Raw genomic sequence first — 27,704 nt, 5'->3', positions numbered from 1 at the left:
GCCTCCTGCAGACTTGGACCCCGCACACCGGCAGAGAGTAAGGCTCCCCAGTCACCCCCCACCACTGTCAGCCAGAGAGAGCTGGTCGATGGCGCAGGCACACAGTGTCCAGACGGATCATGAGAGACCTTAGCTAATACATGTCTGAGGCCCTGGACGAGAGCTGACAGGGATAAGGAAGTCTGTCTGGGGAACTGACAAGTGCCAGGCTGGGGAGGGGAGTGGAGGGGCAGGGAGAGCTGACCCACCTCAACGCACCTGTACTGCAGTTTGCCCTGCAGCTTCATGCTATGGGGAGGCGAGAGGCTCGGGGCCACCTGGGCTAAGGACAGCACAAAACTCCTCATCCTATGTAATTGCCAAGTTTACCAAAGAGGAAACAGTCTCAGAGAGGTTCAAGAGTTGGGTCTGAGGCCCCCAAGCCAGGAAGTAGCAGAGCCAGGCTTGCATTCCAGTCCAGGCCTGGAAGACTCCAAGACTTGGGCTCTTTACTGTGCGCCCTCACCCACAGGTGGGCAAGTCACTTTACAAACCTGCCTGGGGTCATGCTATGTGCTTGAGAGGCCTAGCCAGCCACCAGGGACACCTCCAAGGCAGTCCGGTCTTGGCCTTGAGCAACCTGTCAACACGCCACTGGCCCAGAGCCTTGGCTTACTGTCACCTCTGGGAATGGGAGAAACACCATGGGGCCACTTGCCAGATAAAGGCACAACCTTTCTGGGACCCATGGGCCCCCCAAGGCCTAGCGCACGCACACACATCCTCCTCTGACAGATGGTGAATGTACTACATGCCCTAACAAGGGGCAGATGGAGGGCAGAGTCTTGCTGTGAGGCAGGGAGGAGAATCCCCAGAAGCATATGGTACCTCAGTGTCCTCCACCGCCTGTCGCCTGGACATCCCTATCCTGGCATAAGACAGACAGACCCTCCTGACTCCTCTGCTTGAAGGCTTCAGCTCCCTCAGAGTGACAGCCAGCTCCCTACCTCATTTTCCCTCACATGCAGGCTCATCTCCCTCCCTCCCCTCTCCCGTCATGTGTGGCCCTGCAGCCACACTTGCCTCTGCCCTACCTTTGGTCCTTGCAGGTCTCTCGGCCAGGGGCCATCTCACCCCACCTCCATCCGCCCCCCAATCCTGTCCCCACAGCCCCATGGTCACCTTAAACAACCTCTTCTGCTGACTCTCTGATGCCTTTGCTATCTGCCCCCTCTTGTCTGTCAGCCCTGTGAGGGCAGGGATACCATCTGACTTTTTCACTGATGGGTCCTCAGGGGGCAGGCCAGCATGGGGTCCACAGAAGGGATGCAACAGATATTTGGGAAAAGGATAAAAGGAGCAGGCAGGGTTTGAGCCTGCGGGACAGTCTGAGGTGTGGACACAGGAAGGTGCCATCAGTATGCGGGGGGATGGGAGGCCGTCCAGGACTGGAGGCAGGAGTGCTGGGGCAGAGCCATCACCCTGGACTCCTTTTACTCAAGGAAGCTATAGGAAAAGGGACTGCTTGGAGCTCATGTGCTGGGTAGACTGGAGCATGAAGTCTGTCTTTCAAGACACCCTTCCCTGTTCTTCCCTCCAAACCATTTAATTCAGAAGCCCTAGGTTTGCCTGGCAGTTCTCCACAAGAGCACGCAGTGAGTGGTACACACGGGTTTGTTGAAGGAATAAATGAATGAGTGCCTGGCAGTCTCGGGAGAGTCCTATAACCTCCTGGGGCCTCAGCTAGAGGCTGCTCTTAGAGTCGGCTGAACACCAGTGATAGCAGATGGGGAAGTAGCTGTCTACAAATGCACCAAGTTCCCTACCTGTGTCTTGGGGAGAGCACCCCTGCCCATGCAGCCCCCTCCCCTTGCCAAGCCGGGCTTTCCCACATCTTCTCCAAGGACCTGGCCTTGCCCCTGAACTGGGCAAAGTATGTCCTGGCTCCTCCTCCGCCCTCCCCGCACAGACCTGGAGAGCCAGGACACAGAGACACTGGCTAGCTGTCGGGTGGGCTGGACCAGCAAGCGGCACCAGCAGGAGAGCGGAGACTTGGGCAGGGAGGAGAGCAGCACATTTATTCTGAGTTCCCTCCCTCTGTCAGAGCTAAGGGTTGGCCACCAAGGGCCAAAAGCTCTGAGAGGCAGCCTGCTGCAGAGGTGTCCCGGGGCTGGCCCAGGGCCCTTGCACAAGCCCTACCCTGTGGATTCCTGGTCTTAAGCCAGGCCACTGTAAATCCCTCCTTCATTAAGGCTCTTTGGATTAGCGGTTGGATGGAGCCATCAGAAGCCTGTGACTGGTAACCCCCCTTACTCTCTACACAGCAGCCAGTCTTTTACACATAACTTTGGGGTAGCTCTAACCTCACTTAAAACGCTACCCCACAACTATTCCCTGCCTAACCAGGCCTTCAGGAGCTCTGACTGCACCTTCTTTCCCTCTCCTCACTGCCCAGCCAGTCACAGAGGCTTCTGGCTGATTCTAGCCCCACCAGGGCCATTCCTATCTCAGGGCACACGTGTAGGCTGTGCTGTCCACCCAGAAGTCTCTCCTGGTATCGCCTTGGCTAGTTCAGTTCACTCACCAGCTTCAGGTCTTCGCTTAGAGAGGCCTTCCCAGACCTTCCTGCCTAAATAGCCACACTCTGCCACTACACCTCCTTAGCAGCTTTATTTTTCCTCCAGATGCATCATTAACTGCCATTAGGCGTGTTTCTACTCTCCATTCCCTCTGTGTGCACTTGAGGGGAGGGTTTTGCTGTGTATGCCACTGCACCCCAGCACCTCACACAGGGCTTCGCTCATGACAATGCAGGGGACAGCTGCTGAATGAACGAACCTGCAGACACACACAGGAGCCACACCAAGGGGGGAACGGGGGAGCGACACTAAAATACAAGGACTTCTGTTATATCGTGGTCTGTGGGATGCTGAGGTAGTGGTAGCTTGTTTTCTTTCCAAACTGGGTATTATTTATACTGGATGATGACAGGGGAGTACTCAACTCATTCAAACTGTTGGGGTCCAGATCTCTCCTCTTTCCTGAGGACAACGAAAGCAGTGGGCCTGAGGGGGATCATTTGTGCTCTCTTCTCTGATACCCAAAGGTACAGCAAAGTCTTCAAACCACATTGCAGGGACTCTGGAATGCCTAATATAGTTTCCTAAGTTGAGAAAAATCTCCAGTCTCATTTTGTACATCACAGCTTGACAAGAGCCTGGCCAGCCAGGACCTACAGCAGCCCCGGGGCTTCTGCATGGGGAGCCTGGGACACAGCGTCGTTCTGTGTATACACAAGGGGAACAGGAACTGAAGGGGTGGTCAGCATGCCCTCCTCATGCCTGGTCCTGCTGTTGGGCCTGGGATGCCACCTGCTCCCAGGACACTCACTGGCACGTATGCAGCAAGGTGTTGCAGGCTGTACCGGGGGCAGCTGTGTCATGGCCTGGAGGACCAATCCCTCACATTCACCCAGTCACAGTGCACAGCCTTCCTCACGGGCCCTCTTGTGTAACCCAGCCCTGCAGGGTCCATATGTGGGCCAGTGGCATGGGCAGGTGGGAAACTATCCATGACAGATGGGTGAAGGCAGCGGTGCACAACCCATCTGGCCAGTCTCTTGCCCTAGCTCACAGCAGAGCAGAAACTGACTCCAAAGTCAAAGGTCAGCAGCTTTTCTGGACATTATAGGCAGAAGCAGCACCACTGGACTCTTCTGGTAGGAGGCAGCTTCAAACCAAACAAGCCCTAAACAGACACTGGGGTCCGGGTTCACCCTACACGGGTTCTAGGCCAGAGGAGGAGGTCTGATTGGGCCGAAGCAGCCAGGCTGCCATCCCACCCTGTGCCACCCAGACAGGGTCTTGCCCTCCACCACCAGGAGGATGCACGCAACAGGCTTGACCATGATGCTGTGCAGCCACCTCTGGGAGTAGACCAGGACAGGGCCAGAGCCTTGCTCAGAGCACATGGCCTGTGCTCTCATCAACACAGAGTACACGTGGGGCTTGCAAGACAGGCTGCTTTGGTCCTCAGTATAGAGATTTCCCAGCTGGCAAAGCAGCAGTAACTCACTTTTCCTCACAAGAAAACCTATAACCAGGGTGCCGTTATCTCCACTTGACAGTTTAAGAAACCTGTCCACAGGACTGAAACAGGAAGCCAGCTGGCCAGCTGGCTGAGCCCAGGTGAGGGTCTGGGAGCTGGCCCCTGGGGGAGCGCCCAGGTTCCAGGACGCATGCTGGCAAGGGGACAAGTGGTGGGGTTGGGAAGGCACTCTCATCACACGGTCTGGGAAAGAGTCAGGCCTATGATCAGGGCAGGCTGAGTAGCTCCTTCCCCATCTCACATCTCAGGCTTCTGAGCGATCCTCACCTGGGGGTCACCTCTCGGTGACAACTTGGGTGCTAACTGTGTCTGAGAGCTGCTCCAGCTCAGAGGGGAAAAGCCACACAGCAAAAGGTGGGCTTCATCCCACAGCAGAGCCAGCAAGGCTCACGCCCACCCGGGAAAATGGGAGGAAAACCTTTCGGTCACACACGAGTCAGATGAAGGCCAAGCCCTGACTCAGGCAGTGCTGGGGCCAGATGAGCAGAGCCCCAGCCCAGGGCTCAGAAACTGGCTGTGCGCCGAGCCCCAGGAAGGTAGCCTCTCCCATAGAACAGGCCCGTCTCCTCTCCTTCCTCACTTCCACCCCCAGCTCACTGCCTGAGTCCTGCCACACTGACCAGCAGCAGCCCAATTACTGGGTGGCCACTGTGCTCACAGGGGGCTGGTAGCAGCCTTGCTTCTGCTAAACCGCCAGCCTCTCACACAGGGCTCTCAGCAAATATTTCCTGGCTCAGCCTAATGCTGCCAGTCAGCTGCCGGGTGGCTTTAGCAGGAAGCTGGGCATCTACCCACCTGGCCAGGTGAAGGACCTAGGCTAGAAGGGCTCAGTCTCCCCCAGAAGGAAAGTAGAAGCAGAATAAAGATCTGAGCCCCAGAGGCCCCCATCAGCTGGCCAACTCCAGGGGGCAGAGTCCAGGCCCTGAAACATCCTTAACAAGGGGCATGAGACAGGCTGCTATCCCCTCTGAGCCTCAGTTTCCTGCTCGCCCTGCTGGGCAGGGTGCTGTGAGAAACAACACCGAGGAGCTGCCCAGGCCAGGCTGTCTCAGTGCCACACTGGTGTGCCACTTGGCCTTTCTCTTAAGACATCAAGTGACCTGGGAGGACCAGCGAGAGCAAAGAATAGGAAGAACATTCCTCAAGTTGAGACCGAGCAATAAGCACAAAACAAGGAAATTTAGGAGAGGCAGTAACCCAAACAAGAGGCCCCTCCACAGAGGAAACCAGTCCTGGAAAGCACCACCAGTGTTCACAAATCCTGGTCTCTATGCAGGAGACACAGAGTCCTGGTGCCCAACTCCCATGTCCCCCCAACCCCCCAGAACTGCCAGCAGGGTAGTGGCTGCTCATACCTCCCGAGACCCCCAGCAATAGAGGCTGAAGTCTCTGACTGTAGCCATCCTAGCAGGTGTGAGGTGGTATCTCAACGTGGTTTGGATTCACATTTCCCTAATGGCTAATGGTACTAAACATCTTTTCCTGTGCTTATTTGCCATTTATTTGTATATCTTCTTTGGAGAAATGTCTATTCAGATCTTTTGCCTACTTTTACATTGGGTTGTCTTTTAATTATTGAGTTGTAAGGGTTTTTAAAAATATATATATTCTAGATACAAGTCCCTGACCACATATAAGCGTACCTCAGAGATATTATGGGTTCAGTTCAAGACCACCACAATAAAATGAATAACAAAATAAAGTGAGTCAATGAACTTTTAGGTTTCCCAGTGCAGGTAAAAGTTATGTTTATGCTAAACTATAGTCTACTATGTGTGCAACAGCATTATGTCTAAAAAAAAAGTATGTATCTTAATTTTAAAATACTTCATTGCTAAAAACTGCTAGCCACCATCTGAGCTTTCAGCAAGTCGTAACAACTAATCATAGTCATATGAATTACCGAAATGTGATACAGAGACACAAAATGACCAAATACTCCTGGGAAAATGGCACCAAAAGACTTGTCCAATACAGGGTTGTTGCAAACCTTCCACGTGTAAAAAACGCAGTATCTGCAAAGTGCAATCAAGTAAAGCACAGTAAAACGAGGTGTGCGTGAATGTGTCCTATAAATACTTCTCCCTTTCTGTGCATTCTTCGGTAATGTCTTTTGAAACACAAGCTTTTAATTTTGATGGTGTCCTGTTTATTATCATTATTATATTATTTATTTGTTATTTGTCACCTGTGCCTAGTCCAAGGTCATGAAGATTGACATCTATGTTTTCTTCTAAAAGTCTTACAGCTTTTAGCTCTGAAGTTAAGCTTTCTGAGACATTTTGAGTTCATTTTTGAACATGGTGCGAAGCAGGGGTCCAACTTCATTCTTTTGCATGTGGATATCCAATTATCCCAGCACCATTTGTTAAGAAGACTGTCCTTTCCTCCACAGAAGTATCCTGGCACCCCTGTCAAAAATCAATTGACCATAGATGTATGCCTTTGTTTCTGGGCTCCCAGGTCTATTCTGCTGATCTATATATCTATGCTTAGGCTAGTATCATGCTGTTTATCTTTTTTTTTTTTTTTTAAGTTTTTCTATTTATTTTGAGAGAGACAGAGACAGCACAGTGGGAGAGGGGTAGAGAGAGAGGGAGAGAGAGAATTCCAAGCACACTCTGTACTCCCAGCGCAGAGCCCAACGCGGGGTTCACACCCACAAAACCGCGAGATCATGACATGAGCCAAAACCAAGAGTCAGATGCTTAACCAAGTGAGCCACTCAGGCACCTCCACCCTGTTTTATTTTCAGTTGTAGTATAAAACACCTAAAATTGATCATCTTACCCATTTTAAAGTGTACAGTTCAGTAGTGTTAAGTATATTCATATTGATGTGCAGCAAATCTCTAGAACTTTTTCATTTTACAAAACTGAAACTCTAGACTGATTAAACAACTCCCATTCTCTCCCCTAGCCCTTGGCAACTACCACTGTACTTTCTGTCTCTCTGATTTTGACTACTTTAGATCCCTTATGTAAGTGGAATCATATAGTGTTTGATTTTTTTGTGCTGGGCTTATTTCACTAAGCATAATGTCCTCAAGGTTCACCCACGTTGTAGCATGTACCAGAATTTCCTCCTTTTAAGGCTAAATAATATTCCAGTTTTTGATTACTGTAGATTTGCAATAAGTTTTGAAACTGGAAGTGTGAGTCCTTGGAGTAGGAGTCCTCCAAGTTTGTTCTTTTTCAAGACTATGATCCTAGGGACCATCTTATAACCCACTCTCCTAGACCACTCGTGGCAGGCGGTGCTGAAGGGCTCAATTCCCTAGCTGAGCCACAGACAGTAGGTAGGGGGAACTGGGACAGGGGCACCCATGCCTCAGCCTTCTTTCTGGATCCCATTAGTGATTTTCAGAACCCTCAAAATGAAGGTCCCAATACCATGTGGTTTCTCTCCTGGGCTGCTCATGTGGGCTCAAAGAGACAGGTTTTTCTGGGCATGGACTGATAGCACAGGACTCAAAATCCTGGTGAAGAATGTAATCCTGATGACTCTAAGTGATGCAATAGCTAGGTTTAGGGTCCTTATGGCCATCAGCATGTGTTAATGTGTGATCTTTCCTAAGGTGTGAAGAGCGCTAGGGAGTCCTGCTTCCTCAGGTGCCCCTGGCCCTCGGTGGAGAATAGCAGGAGGCCTGCCTTGGGAGGTGCAGGGGTTAGCCTGTGCACAGCAAAGCTAGCCTTGGGCAGGAGGGCAGGCTTAAGCAGGTATCAAGGGTCCCCCAGGGGCAGATCCAGCCCTCAAAAGGTCTAATGGAAAGGCCAGGAGCCATGAGAGATGCTGACATGGAGGAAATGGGCTCTGGGGTCCTGGGGAGAGGCCCAGTGGGAGGGGAGAGGGGAGAGGAGGACTCTTGGCTAAGGGTCAGTGTATAGGGCCCCAACTCCCCCACTTCACTGTCACAATAATTCTGTACAAATATTGCAAGAGAAGAGCCCCCACAGAGCCGGGATCAGAACCCAGGTGGGCCCACATTCACTCCCCCTCCCCTAGAAATCCTGCTGCCAGCAGCTAAGCAAGTGGCTCCCTATGTCCTGAGGGTAGTGTCTCTGTCAAGGCCTGGGATGGGGGCTAGGAGGGGACTCTGAACTGAACAGAGCTTTAACTAGGGGCACTTGAAAGGCCTGAGGGATCCAGGGTCAATCTGCATAGCCCTGGGGCCTCTCTGAAGGCAGGAATGATACATGTTCCAGCCAGCTGGCCACTGAGCCAGGAGATGGCAGTAGGAAAATGCCCCCGCCAAGCCCACAGGCAGATTTTATGAAGAAATGTGCTGCTTTTAAATATACACAGCGGGAATCATTTGTTACCAAACAGCTGTGTTTGGAAAGCAGTCTCTGCTTGTCAGCTAATAGTTCTGCGTTAGTCACTGAGAGCACCCGTTGTGTCCCCCAGATCCGTGGACAAGCTGACACCCAGGACCTGGGTAGAACCATACCAGTCCTCAGGACAATAGGACATCGCAGGCAGGGTCAGCCTAAATTCAGGCTCTCAGTGCAGTGAGGTGTTCATAACCTGCCTGCAGGGTGATGCCTGCTGCTCAGCAAAGGTCTCTGAGTGAAATAAGCAAAGGAGCAAGCGGCACTGCCCCAGTGCTCGGAGGCCTAGGGCGTGGCAGGCTGGAGGGCTCCTGGGGCACTCCTGGCAACCATACACAATTGCCGTGTAAGGAAGAGGGTCGCTCTCAGAATCCAGACCGGCATTCCATTTCAGAAAGCCAAGGAACCCAACCTGGAATGCAGCTGACAGAAGTGCCATGAACAGGAAGAGCACGTGATGGCTGTGCAGGGCTTCCAGGAAGCCAAGGCAGCCTCCGTCCCTGCAGGGTCCACCCTCCCTGCAGACCACCAGGGTGACCAAAATGACCTGGAGGACATTCATAGGAATAGCAAAATGGCAAACAGCATGGATGCTCTAATGGTGGGGGGAGCAGTACAGCAGCTGGGCCGGGGTGAGGCTACCTAAGCCGATGCCAGGCTATCACCCATCCCTGTGCAACCCTGAACCAGGTATCTAGATGTAGAGTGTCCGGACACCTGGACCTGACGTACTTAGAGCCTCCGAAGTGACAGTCAATGGTGTGTGTGCCCGAGAGCTGGGAAAAAATACACCAAATGGCTTTTGGTTTGGGGTGGCAGAGCTGTGGATATCCCTTCTAATGTTTTTGACATAGATGCTGCTTTCTACTTTTAAAAAACCCACCCAGCAAGGGGACAGGTTGTGAAAATAACACTATGCTTGGTACTGGGTGGGGCCCTTTATACGCACTGATCCTTTGGCACTGGCTTCTGGAGAAGGCCACCTGCTACAGTGTGGGGAAGATCTGGCTCAGCACAGGAAGCTCCAAGTCTTGCTAAGAGCTGACCCCAGCTGGCAGAAGCTGCACGACTGCTTGATGGAACATTTGAAGAGGGGGATGCCCAAAGGCGGGCGAGATACAGATGATGGGTGCCAGTGTCCCTTCTAACTGAGACTCATGAGAGTTCCTGTACTGGGCTCTGCTGCTCCCAAAAGAGGAAAAGAAAAGTTCCCAAAGCAGCACTGGATCATGGTTGGGGGGAGAGGCAGTGTCAGGCGCCAGGGCCCCGAAGACTGCTGCAGAGGGGGTTTTATGAAAACCCAGGTCTGCCTGGGTTCAGAAGGCCCAGGGCACCAGAGGTTAAGTCCACTGAAAAATGCAGACCATGCAGGGAGGGAACCAGGCTCAGGCGTGGCACCGACAGCAGCAACTGGGCAGTGGCAGCCAGAAGAGCTGGATGCCCTGAAGCAGAGACGACACTCCGAGTGAGACCCTCCTTTCCCAGGCCTGCCCGCACCAGCTTCCCCTGTTCTGCTCTGACAAAACCAACCAAGCCATGTGAGCAGTCTGGTCAGATATAACTGTGACAGGGCACCTAGCTGTGCCTCCCCAAACAGAATTCTGTCAAGTAACAACTTCCTGTCATGTAACCATTGCCAAGCCAAGATCCATCTCTCTGGCCAATTGCCCTTCCTGGCTCTTCAAAGGTCACACAGAGGCTGGTGAGAAGGGGCTGGCAGGGGGCCTCTGAGAGGATGATGCTTACTGAGTAAGGGAGCCAGACAAAAGCAGAGACCACAGCCAGACTCCAAAGGCTGCCCCTGTCACCCTGGCCCTCTCTGGCCTTGCCCATACCAGCCTGGATTACCCAGCACCGCCACATGCTCAGGCAATCGGCCTGATTTGGGTTCTCTCCCTGTCCTCCAAACTGCCACTGTCCCCCACTCTGCCCATGGCCACCCTACAAGTTTCAGCTTAATGGGTGCCTTCACAGTGCCACAGCAGCACCCCTGCTCCTGTGTGTACCCCATTATCTTCTCTGTAGCATGTGGCACAATGGGACTAGCTTTATTTGCTTGTTTTGATGTTTTAAAATCTGCCTGTCCCTTAGAATGTAGCTCCATGGGGGCAGGCACCGCGACAAGGGCACTGTCCCCAGTGCCTCCTGGGTGAGTGAGGAGTGAAGGAACACACACACCACCCTCCCTGCACAGATGCTACATGCCAGCAGAACAGTCTGGCTGGGAAGCCCCTGAAAGAGCGTAGGCCTGGGGCACAGCTGTTGAGAATCGCTACATCATCTGCTTTCCAAAATGAGCTGGAGGAGGCTGTCAGCACCCAACCCCCGTGCAGCAGAGGCTGTGAAGATGGTTCTGGCAGCTGTACCAGAGAGGCGATCCTAGGGGCAGGATGACAGTGAGGAGGCCTCTCTGCAAGATGCAGACAGAGGGGACAGAGCCTGCCATAAAGCCCTGGGTTAGGGAGGAGGGTGGTCTCTACAGGGCATCTGGGGGATGTGCCCGTGGGGCCATGCAGAGGGCAGGTGAACAGCAGTGGAGAGGGAGCCGGACAGTGGAGTAAGAGTTGCCACATTGGCCCTCACAGGCACAAGCTGATTGAGTCTGTCAGCCCTCATCCTGAGCCCGCAGCATTACCCAGCCTGTACTCCTGCTTCAGGAGCAGCCCTCACACTCGCTCCTCTCTTGATCCCTTGCTGCGACCTGTGGTCCTCACCACCTCTCACCTGGAGAGCTGGACGACTCTTGTATGGACCCACCTCCTGCGTCTCTCCTATCCCATCCCTCCCATGCACCGCTACCCAAGACCGTAAGCAGCTCCCACCCGTGTTGGTCAGTCTGCCAATACTCGAGAGATGCTCGTGGGCCCTTGGAAGATGAAACCCCTCTCCCACCCCTGTGGGCTGGCAGCTCACTCACCCGGTGGGTCTTGCTGTAGGTATAGAGGAAGGCCAGTCGGTAGAGGCTCTTATAGTGCTGGGGAAAGCGGCTGAGGCACAGGCGGAAGGAGGCGATGCACTGCTCTGTGAGGAACTGGCGCTGCTCCTCGGCCCCAGCCGGCAGCCCCTGGGGAAAGGCTGCAGGCTCCCCCAGCGTGTCGGCTCTCTTCCTCCCATCCCACAGGGCAGGTGCAGATGCCGGGGGTTTGACAGCAATGCAGGCAGAGGCTGGGGGGTCTGCAGCAGGCTTCTGGCTGCCTTGCTCTGTGGCCCGGAAGCCTTCTGTGTTCTCCAAGGACTCCTCAGTTTTCCCTGCGGGTGAGAAGAAAAAGAAAGTCATCTCAATTTTAGTCCCTGCCCCTGTGGTGGTCCACCACCAGCAATGGAGTGTAGCCTTATTGAGGTGACAGGCACAGCTAGGTCTGTGCCCTTGCTAGACAGGTGCTGGACCCAAGAGACCCAGAAGTAGGAGGCACAGGGCCTGGTGCTGGCTCTGCCCCTGCTGGCTGAGGCCTCCACAGCCTCCCACTTTCCTCCCCTATGAAACAGGATGTCCCAGCTGGCACGCAGCAGAGGGGCCCTAAGGCTGCAGAAGGTGAGGGTGGCAAGCGGGGCTCTGGGTCCCCCTCTGAATGTCAGCACAAGGCTGTCCCACCTCCCAGGCCTATGCAGGTGCATGGGGACGCAGTCCACAGAAGGAAGGTGTGGCTGCCACAACCATGGAATAAAACAGCCAGGAAAGGCACACAAAGAACTGCACCTGCTCTACCGCCTAGCACCTCTGCCCACAGCCTACCCAACATCCTTCTCCAGGGCTGTTGCTTCTACTGTGTGTGAACCAAGAGCTCGCACACAGGAGAGCCCCAGCTGGGTGGCAGGGGCTACAGGAGAGGAGCCTGGCCCAGGAGAGAGGGATGGAAGGAAGAGGATGGGGGCAAGCAGCAAGGATAAGGTGGCCCATTGGGCACCCAGGAGTTTGGTAAGACCTGCCTGGAGGAGGCCATAGTAGCAGCCCAGCACCAACGCTGAAGCCTGTCTGCCACTATGGGCTGAGCTCCTTCCTGTTCTCAGCCTGACAACCCTTTCCAACTGTAGTGGTAGCTAAGAGGAGGCTGGGCCTGCTGCGGCGGGGAAGAGTGGTCAAGGACTAAGGTCCCAAACCATCATTAGGTTTAAGCAAGAAGACATCAGGTGCATGTCAAGCACTTTTTGCTAGGGAAAGAATCTGTGCGAGACAGAGCCAAGCTGCTCACCACAGCACGCAAGGCTACCTCCACGCAGTCCTGCCGTCCCTCCTACCTACCCTCTGGGCCTTGCACCTTGACATCAACCATTAGGAACATCTCACTCCTTGTTCCTACCTCTCCACTGTTGTTCCTTTAGGACACACTGTCTTCGTTCCCTCCCCTGCCTCACCCACTCGCTCTCATCCTTCAGGACTCCACTCAGTGTCACCTCCTCCCGCAGGCCCCCTCGGCCCCAGGGTGGGGTCCGCAGAGTGCCTTGTGTGCCCACCTCTCTGATGTCACCGATCCCACTGCATTTATGCATGGATGTCTCCCCTTCCCCCACTGTCCAGAGCCTAGCACAGGGTCTAGTTTGAAGCTCAATGAATGACTGAAAAGCAGGTCACATCTGATCTTGACACTGTGCTCTCTTCTCAGGGGAAGCTCAGGAAACCATGTAGGTCCCACAGGCACCCACTCAGAGCACAATGACAGTAACCAGGAGTCTGCTCAGGGCTGGCATCTTACGGGGACACCACTGCCTTACAAATGGGCCTGATTTCTAGTGTTCAATTCAAGGGACACATTTCAAATGTGGTTCAACAAACACGTTCTGAACAATGACTCTGGGCCCAGCCCTGTGCTAGGTGCAAGGAAGACGGGGAAACAGGGTGAAGATAAAGACCTCCCAAGGGTTCAGATAAGGTGCTAAGTGTGTGCTCACACACAAAGACACACAGCAACATGTCTCCTATGTAAAGTGAGCAGAAGGTCAAGAATTTATCCAAAGAGAGCTCAGAAGCATGTCTGAAAACACATAGGGGCGCCTGGGTGGCTTAGTCGGTTAAGCGTCCGACTTTCACTTAGGTCATGATCTCGCAGTTCGTGGGTTCAAGCCCCGCGTCGGGCTCTGTGCTGACTGCCAGCTCAGAGCCTGGAGCCTGTTTCAGTCTGTGACTCCCTCTCTCTCTGACCCTCCCCTGCTCACGCTCTCTCTATCTCTCCTAGAAATAAATAAAAACATTTAAAAAAAAATTAAAAAAAAAAAGAAAACACATAAAAAGAGAGAGAGAAAAATAGTAAGGCCGGAGTGAATGAAAAACCTAGCTACTCAGGGTCTGAGTGGCCTGAAGGAGGTGCAGGAGACATGGGCGGCATGCCTCACACACAGTGTCCACTCCCAAGGCTGAAAGAGCCTCACAGGTCATGTTAGTGGAAGAAAGAGGGGAGGCCAGAAATGTCAATAAGCCCACACAGTGCTTCCCAGCCAGGATGCCCGGTCGTACCCTTGGCAGCGTCAAAGGGAGAAGACTTCCTCCTATAGATAAAAAGCAAGCAAGGCAAAGCTATGGCTACTCTGGTGCTGCTGCTGGCAGTGAGGCCTGGCTTCGCATGCCCACAGTGCACGCACCAGGCCACCTACCATTCTGCCACTGCCACCCCACCCATCCTGTGCAAGGCACTCAGGCATCATCACCAGGCCTCTACTTGACCAAGAAGGGGCAGATGCAGCCACCGGATGGTGGTCCCTGAACAAGGTGGCTGGTAGCTGTATCAGCATCCTCGGCCCATATCCTGCCCTGGGTCCAGGAGGCAGGGAGGGCCCAGGCCGGACACGCAAGTCCACTATCAGGACCACACAGGCTGTTGACAAACTCTGTTGCCCTCAGGGTAATGTAACAGAGTGCACTTGTGTTTAGATAATGAAATGTGGGAAGCTTTTTCCTCTATTAAAAAAAATAAACCTTGGGGCTTAGTCTGGGTCTGGGTGCTTAGTCAGTGGAGTGTCTGACTCTTGATTTTGGCTTAGGCCATGATTCCAGGGTCATGGAATCAAGCTCCAGGTCAGGCTCCATGTTGAACATGGAGCCTGCTTAAGATTCTCTCTCTCTCCCTCTGTCCCTCTCCCCAACTCATTCTCTCTCTAAAATTTAAATAAATAAATAAATAAATAAATATAAACCTTTACTGTTGCTCCATCACTTTAGACATTTTTTGAAGCTCTGACCCCTAAGAAGGTGTGCTTCAAAAGCTGGACACTTGTAAGAAACCTCCTTCCTGGAGGCACCCTGGCACAGACCAGAATGGAGAAGTAAAAAGGTGTCTGCTGAATGCCATGGGAGGGAGGGTACCTGGGCATCAGGAGGGATGTGAATGTCAGAACCATTCTTTTCCTGCTCAGCACCCAGGGCCAGGTGTAGACTTGGGCTCCATTATGCCCTGCTTGAACAATTCCCATCGACTTTGTGAGTGAGCTCTGCGACACTGACCATGAGAGAAGCAGGCTGGTGGCAGGGCCGCCCATGAGGGTGTGCCTGAAAAGCTGGGGTGTGGAGCACACTAGGGGCACACACCCAGCCCTGGCCCAGAGCCATATCCTGGCTCTCTGTAGGGCACCAAAAGCTGTTAGAGCCCTGGTGGCCAGAGCTCCTGCCCAGCGGGAGCCCAGAAAAGGCTGTGTCAGAGGCCACCACCAACCAGGGCCAGTCCTGGAGAAGCACACTGCTCTCTACGCTGTCTGCCTGGCACGGGTTCAGAACACATTCTCTGCCATACCAACTCTCCGAAAGGAAGCTCACCAACTTCACTGCAGTTACCAGGAAAAGCTGGGCTTTGAGAGGAGAGATGTATCCACAGAAAATGCTTCCCTGCAAGCCTACCAGCTACTGCCATGGCTATGGTTCTACTCCAACTTCCTTTTTTCTTTTTTGTAAGGTGTTTTATTTATTTACTTTGAGAGAGAAAGCAAGGCAGAGAGAGAGAGGGAGAGAGTATCACAAGCAGGCTCCGTGTTGTTAGCACAGAGGCTGATGTAGGGCTCGATCACACAAACTCAGATCATGATCTAAACTGAAATCAAGAGTCAAAACCTAATTGACTGAGCCATCAGGAGCCCCTCGTACTCTCTTCACCAGTGGTGAGCCCCCACAGTCTGCTTAAACCACTGGCTCTGAATGGATGGAGGGAAGGGGTGGGATGCCCCTCATGTGTCTGGAAAGCCCTGCACAGCCTTGGTCAGACCACAGCTGACCCTCTGAGCTCAGTACCCCAACCTGCACCCCCACTTCCCCAAACACAGTGAAGAGAAGCCCAGGGTGACACAGTGGCCCCCAGCAGCTCACTGCTTGACAGGCCACAGAGCACAGATGATAGGCCTCCCCCAATAGTTAAAGTAATCTTATTTTTAAGACTGGACATGAACAAGAGTTGCTATACTAGAGCACTAGGACTATAGGGTACTTGTTCCTTCCCCTTCCAAACTCTCTGTTGTGTTTATGTTAGTTGTAGAACATCAACAGTGGTTTGAGATAGTATAGTAAGTGCCTCGTGAGAGAGTGGGGCACTGCTTCACTGTGTCCCCTTACCTGACCCTAACAGGGGTGCCTTTGCCAACCTGCAGGGCCATGCAGCCTCACCACCTGTGAAGGCCAGCAAGGGGAGGCCAGCAAGGAACAGAGAGTGAGGAGAGGCCATTCCCAACACATGAACTCCTGAGCCTAGACTCTCCCATCCAGGGCCTGTGACTCTCCCATGACACGCCCTGGGGGGGTGGTCATCGCCAACCGTAGCTGCCCCTACCAGCCTGGGTACCCAGAGAGGGAGCATGGGGCAGAGGTTAAGGGTGTGAACTAACCCTGGATAAATTCCTGACCCTCTCTGAATCTCAGGTTCCCACCTGTAACAGCCACAGGGCTGTTTCCCTAGGGTGGTTAGTAAGACAAAAAACAGCACCTGGCACAGGGCTGCTGAGCACGGGTCTGGGTTGTCGTGGTTGTTATTGTTTAGCAAGCCTTGGTCAGAGTGGGAGAGCTCTCAAAACCCAGGGCCAGCTGCCCAGCCGCAGCCCCAGAGCGGTGCCGTAGACACCCAGCCTGCCAGCCCTCTCCTGCGAGCTGGGTGTGGGGCTCGGCCCACTGGTTTCCACAATGGGGGTCCAGGGACCCCACGAGAACCAGGCATGCCCTGGGGTTAGATCAGGGCCTCCTGACTGAAAAGGGGGGCACTTTTCCTAAAGATCTGATGTGATTCACACTAAAAAGAAGACACATTGGTGACATTTAGGATCCAAAGTTGTTTTTTTTTTAATAACTATGTATTCAAGAAAAAAATCCAGGGCACTCACATCACAGATGTGGCTTTCTCACATGGCCACGGTGGGGTCATGACAACAAGTGTCACTGAGTGTACACTGTGCATCAGGCACCATGCGAGTGCCTTCCTGAGCCACCTTGCTTAATCCTCACAACCACCACGCAGGCCCTGGGCTCCCTCCCACCCTGCAGGGAGTGCAGAGGCCCAGGGAGGCAAGCGACTTGCCCAACTGAGGCCCCAGAGCAGCAGGTGGAGATGCAAGGACAGGAGCCAGACAGGGTCTGAGGCACTCAGGAGCCCACCTTCTTCAGACTTCCCAGACTGTCACAGGCTGTCTCCCCAAAGCAGTTCTAATGCACTGAGCCAGGTCTTCATACCTTTTTCCTCTGTGGCCCCCTGTAGGTCTTTACCAGGCGGGCCCACTTGGGAATTGGGAACAGATGGCTTCTTCTCCACACAGAGCTTCCGAGAGCTCTCCAATGAGCTGGCAGGCTCATTAAAAAAGTCCTGTGTCGAGCTGGAGTCCGAGAGCGCCACGGCCGTGCTGTCCTGGCTGCGCTCTGAGGGGAAAAGGAGGGAGAGAGGGCAGCAGCATGAATCCACACCAGTTCCAACATGGCGGGGCCTCCCCAGGGTGAGTGTCCTGGTGACTGCCCTGCAGAGGAGACAACATGAACACAGCCGCTGTGACCTTGCTGAGCCCTACCCATCCTGGAAGTCCACTGAGCCACTCACCAAAGGCACCAATCTCCACGGTCAACCTTGTGGGGTTTCCCCAAATGGTGGTGTTCTGGTAAATGGTTAACAATTGGCTCTTTGGGTAGGAGGGAAGCCCATATTTATAGCATTTACTGATTTCTGTGGTGTAAATACTCCCACCACGGCCAATTCAGGCTACCAGCCAACATTATGTTGCTGAATGTGGAGTTGGAAAGAGATGCACGGTAGTACACCATTCTCTCGTGTTTCTACCACATAGAGAAAACAGGCATAAACAACTAAGGCAAACAAGAGTCCTGCAGACATTTTTATCTGTTTGCTATAGGCCAAGAGTGGTCTAGAGTGAAAGTGGAGATTCCTGGGGGTCGCAGACACAAGGGAGGTTGCTACCCACATGTTAGCTCGTCTTCTTGGACCTCCACATGTGCTCATGAGAAAGATCAGAGGCAGCGCAGGAAGAAGGATTGAAGGAAACCTTCCTGTGGTGCAGGCCTGGAGAGGAAGTGTGTTCGCTGCTCTAGAAAAGGCATGAAGCCTTGGTGGGAACTTTTTTCCCTAAGGAACAAAAGCCTTAAGCCAGCTGCGGAGGTACACCAAATCTTATTGCCTCCAGGGTACAGGTGAAGACCCACTGCCACTGTGGAAGGTTAAAGAAAAACCTTCTGAGGGAGGGGCAGGAAGACATTCAGGGCCCAAACATTTTAAGTCACCCAAAACTGGGGAAGAAAAGCCCTACTCCTAAGATGCAGGAACACAGTCTGCCTAAGTCAGAGACTGGACGGAGACAAGAGAGAACCAGCCCTGCCTCTACCCCAGGCTAGCAAGCACGAGTAACATGCAAAACAGTCTACTATAGGAAGAGGGGCAAGAACATGGAGAAAGAATGTCTTTGAAGTATGCACAGAAGGCTTAAGGCTAAAGATGGGAATGGAACACTGAGAAAACCTTCTGGCAAATCAGCCCCCCTGTAAGCATAAGGTAAGATCACAGGAATGTGAAGTCAGTGGTACACTAATGGTTACCACGGCAACAACAAAACTCAACCCCACCTCAACTTCTGACTCGCCTAATTCCCCCTCCTAACAGCCTAGAAAACAGGAGAGAGAAGCCCATTCCAAGCATAGATATTACTTATTTCAGTTTCTTCCATCCTACACATAATATCTGATATCTAATATAAAAATGAGGCATACACACACAAAAAAAGAAACATTGTCAAGAGGGAAAATAATCAACAGAACAAGGCTCAGAGATGACCCAGATGTTGGAACTACCTGATGGGAAATTTAAAATAACTAAGATTAAGATGCCTGGCTGGCTCAGTCAGTGGAGCGTATGACTCTTGATCTCAGGGTCATGAGTTCGAGCCCCACACTGGGTGGGTATAGAGATTAGTGTAAAAAAAAAAACCAAAAAACTTAAAAAATAACTAAGATTAATATGATCTATAAATGTGATTAGTGTGTTAAAAGCTCTAGTAGAAAAGGGGGACTCATGCATGAACAGATGAGGAATTTGGGGAGTGAGTTGGAAACTAAAAGCAAGACTCAAATAGAGATGCTGGAAATAAGACACAATAACAGAGACAAAGAAAAGAATGCCTTTGTCAAGCTTCTCAGCACACCTGACACAGTTGAGGGAAAAATAAGCAAAACTTGAAGACAGGTCAGTAGAAATCATCCAGAGTGAAAGAGGGTGGAGGGGAAATCAGAACCGAGCACACAAGAGCATCTGAATGACTAATTAGAATCCCAGAAGGCAATGAGACGGACACAGGTCAGAAGAAATATTTAAAGAGATAATGACAGAATTTTCCAAAAGTAACGAAAGATGTCAAATCACCAAGAACACCAAGCAGGGCAAAGACTCCTCCACACATTTTAACAATGAAACAAACAAAACAAAAGCAACAACAAAAAAACATACCTAGATATCTCATGCTCAAACTGCTGCAAACCAAAGACAGAGGAGAAATCTTGAAAGCAGAGAAAGACACATCACGTATGGAAGAATAAAGTTAAGAATTGCAGCACACTTCTCATCGGAAAGCATGCAAGTCAGACATCTTTAATGCTGAAAGAAAAAAAGATCCATCCCAAATTCTATGTCCAGTGAAAATATCTCTCAATAATGCAGGAGAAATAAAGACTTTGTCAGACAAACAGAAGCTGAGAGGATTCCTTACCATGAAATCTGAGTTACAAGAAATGTTAAAGAAAGTTCTTCAGGTAGGATGAATTGAGACAGAAACTTGGATCCACATAAAGAAATGAAGTTCCTCAGAAATGGCTAAAGCAGTAACAGAAAAGACATTCTTTTTCCTATGTTTAATTCCTCTGAAGTATTACTGTCTAAAGCAAAACCTAGTGGCAGCCTACTATGAGTTTACAGTGTACATTAAAAAAATGTATGAAAACAAGGGCCTAAGAAGTGGGAGGCTTTTGGTTCTTTCACTGCCCAGGAAGCAGTAGAGTATCATTTGAAGGTGGACTGTGATCACTTAAACATGTATTTTTGTTAAGCCAAAGGCAATCACTACATTATTTTAAAGAAGGTATTAACTAATAAGCCACTAATAGAAACAAAATGCCACCTTAAAAAATAAAACTTTGTCTTCAACTTTGTGTATCTGAAGGATGAAGCTCAATGAAATAGGAATCAGAGAGCCAAGTTCAAGTTCCTCTTAGTGCCACTCACTAGTTATGTGACCTTGAACAGGTTAAGTCCCTTGCCCACCTATAAACTGCAAGCACACATAGTCTCAGAGAGGTCCATGGCACAGGAGCTTCTGGGGACACACAGAGGAGGACGTGGCCTCTAAAACCCTCTAACTCTTTGCTCAACTACCTAAAACACTGGCAGCCCACTGGCAGGGCAGACATGAGCAGCCTGGTGGGAAAACAAACTTGCAACAGTACTTAAAAGTTGTTTCAACAAATCAAAGGCCTGGTCTCTGGGAGATCCAGGCTGCCTCACTTACTAGGCTGGAAAGCCTATGCAATTGCCACAATTTCTTTACATTTCAGTTTCCTCCTGTGTAAAATCGTGATAATACAAATGCCCACTTCACAGAATTATTAAGAAGATTAAATACATTAATACACATAAAGTGCTTGAAACAGGGTCTGATATTCAATAAGTGTTCCAAAAATATCAGCTCAATTATTAATATTATTATTTCAGAGAACCTGGACCGATTTTTTCAGTAACGTCTCAAACCTGACATTACAGAGATTTTGTTCTGAATGGGCAAAGGGTTCTGCTTATGCCAGGCTGAAGATCACACCTGAGTAGCACCATGTTGATGGAGTGGTAATCGCTTCTTACACACTGACATGACAAGGTCGTCCACAGCGGTCCTGCCTGCACAGAGGAACATGGAATTAGGCCTGTGCTTCCAAAGGCAGCTCTGCCATTCCAGCCTCCTTACCCACATCTGATCACAGAGCAGGGTTTGGAGACAGTGACCTCTCGGGCAGCCACACGGAGCCTGCCACAGCCCTTCCTCCTCAGCTGCCTTTGGAATGTCCACTGCCCAGTAACTGGTGGGTATCAGCATCAGCTGGGCTGGTGGACTGGTAGAAACTGGGACATGAAGTATATGTGAGACCCTTCAGTGGCCAACACAGAAGCTCTGTGTCTCACTGATGGGGCAGTAGGGACCTGACTGGACCCCTCTGTCTCACACTCTGAGGGGCTCTCTCCTGACTTGCAAGGCCAGACCCCAAGGCTCTGTGAGCACTGAATGGGGATTGCTGGCACACCTGCTGCCCTCATGGGAGGCCCCAAACCCGTCCCCAGTGTGAGGAGAGCACTTCTCTCAGAGAAACGGCAGGGGCAGCCCATTTGCCTATGTGGAAAGGGGGCCCTTGGCTCCAGAGGTCACACAGGGTCATTGCAGGAGCTCAGAAATCAGGAGTCTCAGACTCACACTCCAACCCCAGATCTACTACTTGGGCTGCTCCAGGCCTCCCAATATGTTTGTCACGGCTCTTCCCAACACACAAATAGGATCCCCATGGAGGCCTCCACATCCTAGTGCCTGGCACACAGGCGTGACAGCCCCGTGACCCATCCTGCCTTCAGCATGTACTCTGGCCCTGACAAGAGAACACCAATGGCTTGGACAAGATGGTGGGCTTTGCTTCTGCAGGGATGAAGTCCTTCTGATAGGGGATGAAGTCCTTCTGATAGGCCAGGGGAGGTGTTTTTCACCAGCCTCCAGAGCAGCTGTAGTCACGGCACGGCTGAGAAGCACACCATGTGGTAAGTGTCCGGGAAGCAGGCCTAGCCAGGAGGAGCACATGAGAACTGGCTCGCTGCCTGATGAGCTCATGCACTCATAAGCTGTTGGGCTTTAGGCCTAAAGAATCGCTAATTTGCTGGAATCTCACTTGTGATTATTACAAAAACCAAGGATTGGCTTAAGCAAACGGATATTTACTCCCAACGTGCTAATACTCTCCTGATGCTGCCTAGTGAGGGAACCTCTCATGCAGCAGAGTGAGCAGGGAAGGCAGCACATTGCACTAAGAATGATGTGGCCAGAAAAGGATAGCACTGGGCCTCAGGAGTGTTTGCTCCTCTGGGAGCAAATATTAGCATGTGGGGCCTCTACTGAGACTCTTTAAAATAACATCCACAGTGGGACTGCCTGGGTGGCTCAGTCAGTTAAGCATTCAACTCTTGATCTCAGCTCAAGTCACGATCTCACAGTTCGTGGGATTGGGCCCCATGTTGGGCTCTAGGCTGACAATGTAGAGCCTACTTGGAATTTTCTCATCCTCTGCCCCTCCCCCATACCCCCCTTAAAAATAAGTAAATAAACATTTAAAAATAAATAAAAGAAAATAACACCACAGCAAAAACAGCCACAGCCAAGGAACAGGACGCATGTAAACTGAGGGACTGTGACCAGGCCTCTTGCTCCAAGCCTCTCAGATATACATACACAAGAACCCAGAACAGCCCATCCTCTGAAAGGGTGAAGAGAAAAAGCCAATATCAGCCCTGGGGGAGGGGGGCACCATGGCGATTCTGGACAAGTTCTTGTCCCAGGGGTGATCATGAGCATCTAAGGAGGCCTGAGGAAGGCTGACGGTTGGAGGGAAGTGAAATGGGTCTGGAAGCCCCCATGAGCCACCACAGTTGTGCGGTGCCCCCTACAGCTCAGAGCTGGAGAGAAAGGGGCTCTACACACTGAAGTGCCCTGGCTGGAACTGCGACTCCCTCCTCACCAGGCCTGTGAAGCAAGGGGGTGGGCAAGTTTCCTGCTCAACCCTGAGAGAGGTGCAGATCTGGGAAACAGAGGACGGGCACATCACTGCAAATGAGAGTCCAGGGCCAAGTTTCTCGCTAATCCTTTCAAAGAGGGTTGGCACAAAGCTATTTAAAGTCATCCTGAGTTTGAATACTAGGAAGCAACCCAAGACTTTGCACCAAGAAGCAAGTCAGATTAAAAGAAAACTTTCATTTCTTTTACACCAATAGGGTGAAAGAGAGGAATGAAAATCTCTTAAAGAACGACTCTATCTCGTGGGCAGACGATGCCTCTGGGCAAAGCCTTGCCCACCCGAGCACCTCCCGCCTGCTCAAATTCAGCACCGGCTCAAGCACGGCGGTGCACAGCCTGGAGACTAGCAGGATGCCCTGATAAAGGGACATGGGAAGTCGTCCGTGTGGGAGTGGTGGGGGCGGTTCTGGCTTGGAGAGCACTCAACTTCCATTGGCAGTGAACAGAGCTTCCTTCCAGGCTTGCCCAGAGTTCCACCTTCTCCACAAAGCTGTCTATGGATAGGACATTCCTTATCTGGGACACTGTGGGCCAAGGGTCCAAATGGGCTGACATATGGCTTTGTTACTGTGCCCTGATGGCCAGGGGTGCTTCCTCCACATCCTAGAGGCCTATGCAGAGGCTGAGCACCACAGGACATCCCCAGGGTGCTGGCCTGTGCGATGCTCAGAGAACCAGGTGGTGTGCCACTGCTCTGCAGGCAAAGGCTGCCAAGCTGGAAGGCCTCCCTTCTCTCACCTGCCTGCTGGAGCAGAGCCGGGGGGCAGAGCAGCTGCCACCCGGAGGTTCTGCACATGAGCCTGGGCTGGGGGTTTTCCTGGCCTCTGAGTACTGAGGCAGGGCAGTAGATAGAAGGGAAGCTCTCTGCACAGGAGACTTCCCACAGGGCTGGGCAGGACGGCCTTCTAGGGAAGCATGTACCTAAATGGGACTCCGGGGACTACCCACAGCTCAGGCTCCTGACTTCCTTCAGGAGCTGCCTAGATACCAACAGGAAAGAAGACGCAGTAGTGGACAGGCTCTACAGGCTAGGCCTGCTCTTCTTCAGAACGTTCTTTTAAAAGTCTGCCCACACAAAACCTGTTCACAGCAATTAATATTTGTCGCAAAATTATAAATATTTCATTCTCCTGATGTTAATCCCTGCAATGTTTCACATCTATGCCTCTGGGCAGCCCCTCCCCCAAGTCCTTAGAGGGATGTTCATCTGCCAGCAACTGCTGATGACACCCTCTGCTTCCAAGGTGTGACCTGCAAGGCCAACTGCAAAGGAACAACAGCTGGGAATGCAGAAGGAAAGGGATCTGGCTTGGGGACAGAAAGGCTGTCCATTCCAATGAGTGTGAGAGCAGACTGTATTCTAAGAATTTGAATTTTTTTGTTCAGGTTTGACTCAGTTCAAATCCCCTGAACATTCGTGGGATTTCCAGACCAACCCAAAAGAGCTCTTTGCTTACAAGACACAAGTTTCCTGGTACGTTTTCTCTACCTGCTCCAGCAGTTAGACTAGAAATAGCTCACAACCACACAGTCCATCAGTTCAGTTTGATGAAAGTTTAAGGGGAAAGACGTGGTTGTATCATCAAAATCTGCAGCAGCGACTCTGACTAGCAAACCCTAAAAAGATCACAAATGCTCTGCCAACCAGAAAGCAACAGGTTTCTAAGAGCAGTAAAGTTGGGGGGAATCAATATTTTGATAAATCTCTCAGCTGGACAAACCTGCCCCAGCAGGTCCCTGATAACCACCAGGAAAGAACACATCCACCGGAAGCCAGGCTAGCTGTGTGGGAGGGGCACCCTCTGGCAGACCGAGGAGCCTGGACAGACACCCAAGAGAAAGGACACCAGAAACACGAAGGCCCCTGAAAAAGAGGCAGACATACTGAGGCAACAGGCAGGCACAAAAGTTATCACTGTGGCTGGCGCTCAGACAGCGGTGCCATCACTCTGGGCCTTGGATGCTCATGCTCACAGCTGGGAGACTTGTCTTCATGCACAGCTCTCACTGTGTAACCCTCACCAAGCATCACTCTGTCACAAAGAGCCCCTGTGCCCTTATCTCGGATCCAGCTGGTTTCCCAAGCTCTCTCCCTACAAGGTCTCTCTTCTGCACACCCAGTTACCTCAGTCTCCAAACGCTGTAGGACTCTCCAACCTCCATGTCTTTGCTCCCAACGCCCCTCACCTGAAATGGCCCTGCAGGCCTCTCTGGAAGACTACCTCTTCCAGGAAGTCCTTCCAACCCACCAGCCCCACAGCTGGCTCATGGCACCCCCTCGTGGCACCAACCACTGGTGCCTAGGGACACCGCCTAGGGACACACAGACCCAACCAGGCAGCGGGAATCAGGGTGCCCATCTTGGCTTTCCTTGTGGGCCCTCTTCCATGCCCAGCACACAGCAGACACTCAACATACCATGACCAGCTACAGCCTCGAGAGGTTTCTTAAAAGGTAAGAATGGAGAGGAGAACAAAGGCAACTGGCTCTGCCCTCTAACAGCCTCCCTCCCTGCCCCAACATCAGTCCCCACCCTGCAGGGGCACATGCAGGACAACCTAAGCGCCACTAGGAGCCTCTCCCGCGTTGAAAACATCTGCTCACAGAATATAGCTTGCCTACCATGAGCTGACCTCTCCTTGGCCCTGGGAAGGGAGGCTGGTAAGGACTGATGCCACATGCAGCCCCCTACCCCAAGCCTGGACACTGTGGACTGCACACACAGGGCCCACCTCAGAGCATCTTGGCTACTATACACAATGTACATTTTTACACATTTGCCCTTGTAAATAACTTGGTATCTTGGAGTCTGTTGCCTTTGTTACTTTTTTAAAGCCAGAAAGAACAAAGCAATGGAAATACAGGACTGAGCCACCTGCCAGGCCGACGGGCAGTGGAGGAGGCCACCGCTGCATCTGGCCAGAACTGAGAACATGGGCTGTGCGCAGAAGCCAAGCACATCAAACACACACTCTCCAAATCACAGGACCAGCGATGTGGAGGAGCTCCTGGTCACAAGGGGGAGCAGGGAGCCGGACTGAGGACTAAGCATGCGGTCTGCGCTGTCCCTTGAAGCGAGCCGTGACAGTGCAAGCAGAAAGACAAAGCCTGGAGAACAGAGTGTGGTCAGGGTTAGGGGCAGCACGGGCAATATTGGTGGAGGCAGTGTGGGTGAGCAGGCGAGGATGAGCACAGATGGCACATGACACAAACAGTGACAGTATGGTGGGTGAGGACGGATGGTCACATGGGAACGTGCACAGGGCACCCTGGACTCCCACGTGGCCCACACTCTACAACCTGGGGCTCAGGGCAGGTTCTGCTCGTGCTGTAAGTGGGGCCAGATGAGCATCCTGCAACCATGAACACCAGCCTCCATGGCTCCCGCTCTTCTGACCCCCAGCTTGTGCTCTCATTTTCCACCCTTCATAGTAAACTCTGCCACACGCCTTGGACCTTGGCTAAGCTTTGCCTCCTCTGGAAGGCCTCCTATCCATCAAGGCCAGGCCAGGTCTCTTGGGGGTGGTTTCAGTTGCACCCTGACCCTCAGCTGATTCACGGCTTCACACTTGGCTTCCCCAGAACCTGCAACAGGCACCAGGATTGTCCCATGCACTTAGCACAATGCTAGTAGGGACTAGATGGGCATGGACATGGGCTGGCTGAAGAACCCCCACAGAAGGCTCAGTCTCAGACTGACAGGGCAAGATCTCTGCTCTCTTAGGCCCTTTCTGGCTCCGAGATTCTCAGGTAACATGGAGCACAGCAGGCAGACAGCAAAGGTCTTGGCAGTCCAACAGAGCCACTATGTACACATCCCCAATGCTGGCTGAGCTGGGCTAAGTTATGGACCAAGGTGTCCTGTAACAGCGCTGCTACCAACAAACCTCCAACAAACAAAGCAGGGAAATGCACACAGATCCAGTTTCCATCAGGTCAGCGAGCACAGGACCTTCCCAGTGTTAGCCTCCTCTTACCTGGGGTAGAAGGAACATTAGACCCCAATTCTCCCTCGGCTCTGCCCCAGCTAGCCAGGCAGCCCTAGAAGAGTGCCCACTTACCCTCAGCTCGGCTTCTTCCCAGGGAAACAGGATACATGACCAAGCGGGGTAGCTGTGAGGGTGGGACCATAGCCTCCTCTCCCAGAGCCCAGCCCAGAGCAAGCACACTCTAGGTCATGGGGCCCAGTTACTCACACATGTGTTCACACACTTCATGCCAGGGAAGGGTATACAATTCGTTCAGAAATCTCATTATGCTATGTTTGAATGTGAGTAAACAGCAATCACTGGGAGTCCCTTGAGGGTCACAATGTACTCTGTACATAACATCCTTTTTCTGGTCCGGAAGCATCGACACTAAGGACTTCAGCACTTTGGACAAATCCCAACATGGACGAGAGAAAGGCAGGCAGGGAAGCATGGTCAGGCAGGGTTGCTCCTTTCTGTCTCTCTCTCAGCTTGGCCAGACAGCCTCTCTTCAAGTCAGCTATGGGCACCCTCCCAGCCACCCCAAGAAGGACTAGCTTTCACATCTGACAGTGATGGAGTCTCAGAGCAACCCAAGGGCCAATACCAGAGTACCTTTTAGCCAGAGCTGTGGATAGGCTGCTGGAAGCTTCTAACCCTAGAGCAGGTGGGGCCAGTTAAGGGAGCAAAGATGGTTCTTTCTAAGAAGCTCAAAGACAGGGTATCCTAACCATATCCAAAGGAGGCCCTAATGCCTGGTTTCCTGTCTGGCTGATAGCAAATTAGCCTCTGACAGGCTCCAGGGTGTCAGGCCCAGAAAACCAAAGGCCCAGGCCTACTCAGAGGCTGCTGCTTCCAAGGACACTGCCTGCCCCTCTTCCAAGGCCACACAACTGGCCTGAGAGAGACAGGGTGCAAACTGAGGATGACCAGCCCCAGACCCGGGCTCATCCTGCTATGCAGTGCTGCATGGCCCTTGTGCCAGCTCCGATGATCTGGGGATGCCTGCATCTAGGATGCGGCGACAGTGTGCAAGCACCTTCCTTCAATA

At 52.2% G+C, this 27,704-nt stretch overlaps 1 protein-coding gene across 4 annotated transcripts in view; it reads right to left on the bottom strand.

Moving 5' to 3' along the window:
• Nucleotides 1–27,704, bottom strand: part of CABIN1 (calcineurin binding protein 1) — a 152,326-nt gene that overhangs the window by 48,028 nt on the left and 76,594 nt on the right. For 3 of the 4 annotated variants that reach the window (XM_077775182.1, XM_077775199.1, XM_077775192.1), the window contains exons 27-28: nucleotides 17,050–17,232; nucleotides 11,335–11,666 (exon numbers count right to left, since the gene is read on the bottom strand). In XM_077775182.1, coding sequence (XP_077631308.1) covers nucleotides 11,335–11,666; nucleotides 17,050–17,232 — 515 coding nt within the window. The remainder of the gene's footprint in view (nucleotides 1–11,334; nucleotides 11,667–17,049; nucleotides 17,233–27,704) is intronic. The other variant, XM_077775206.1, reaches the window with a different exon arrangement.

This window comes from Crocuta crocuta, unplaced genomic scaffold, assembly GCF_008692635.1.
Source record: "Crocuta crocuta isolate KB4526 unplaced genomic scaffold, BGI_CrCroc_1.0 scaffold313, whole genome shotgun sequence".
Taxonomy (NCBI): Eukaryota; Metazoa; Chordata; class Mammalia; order Carnivora; family Hyaenidae; genus Crocuta; species Crocuta crocuta.
This window is presented reverse-complemented; position numbering and strand designations above follow the sequence as displayed.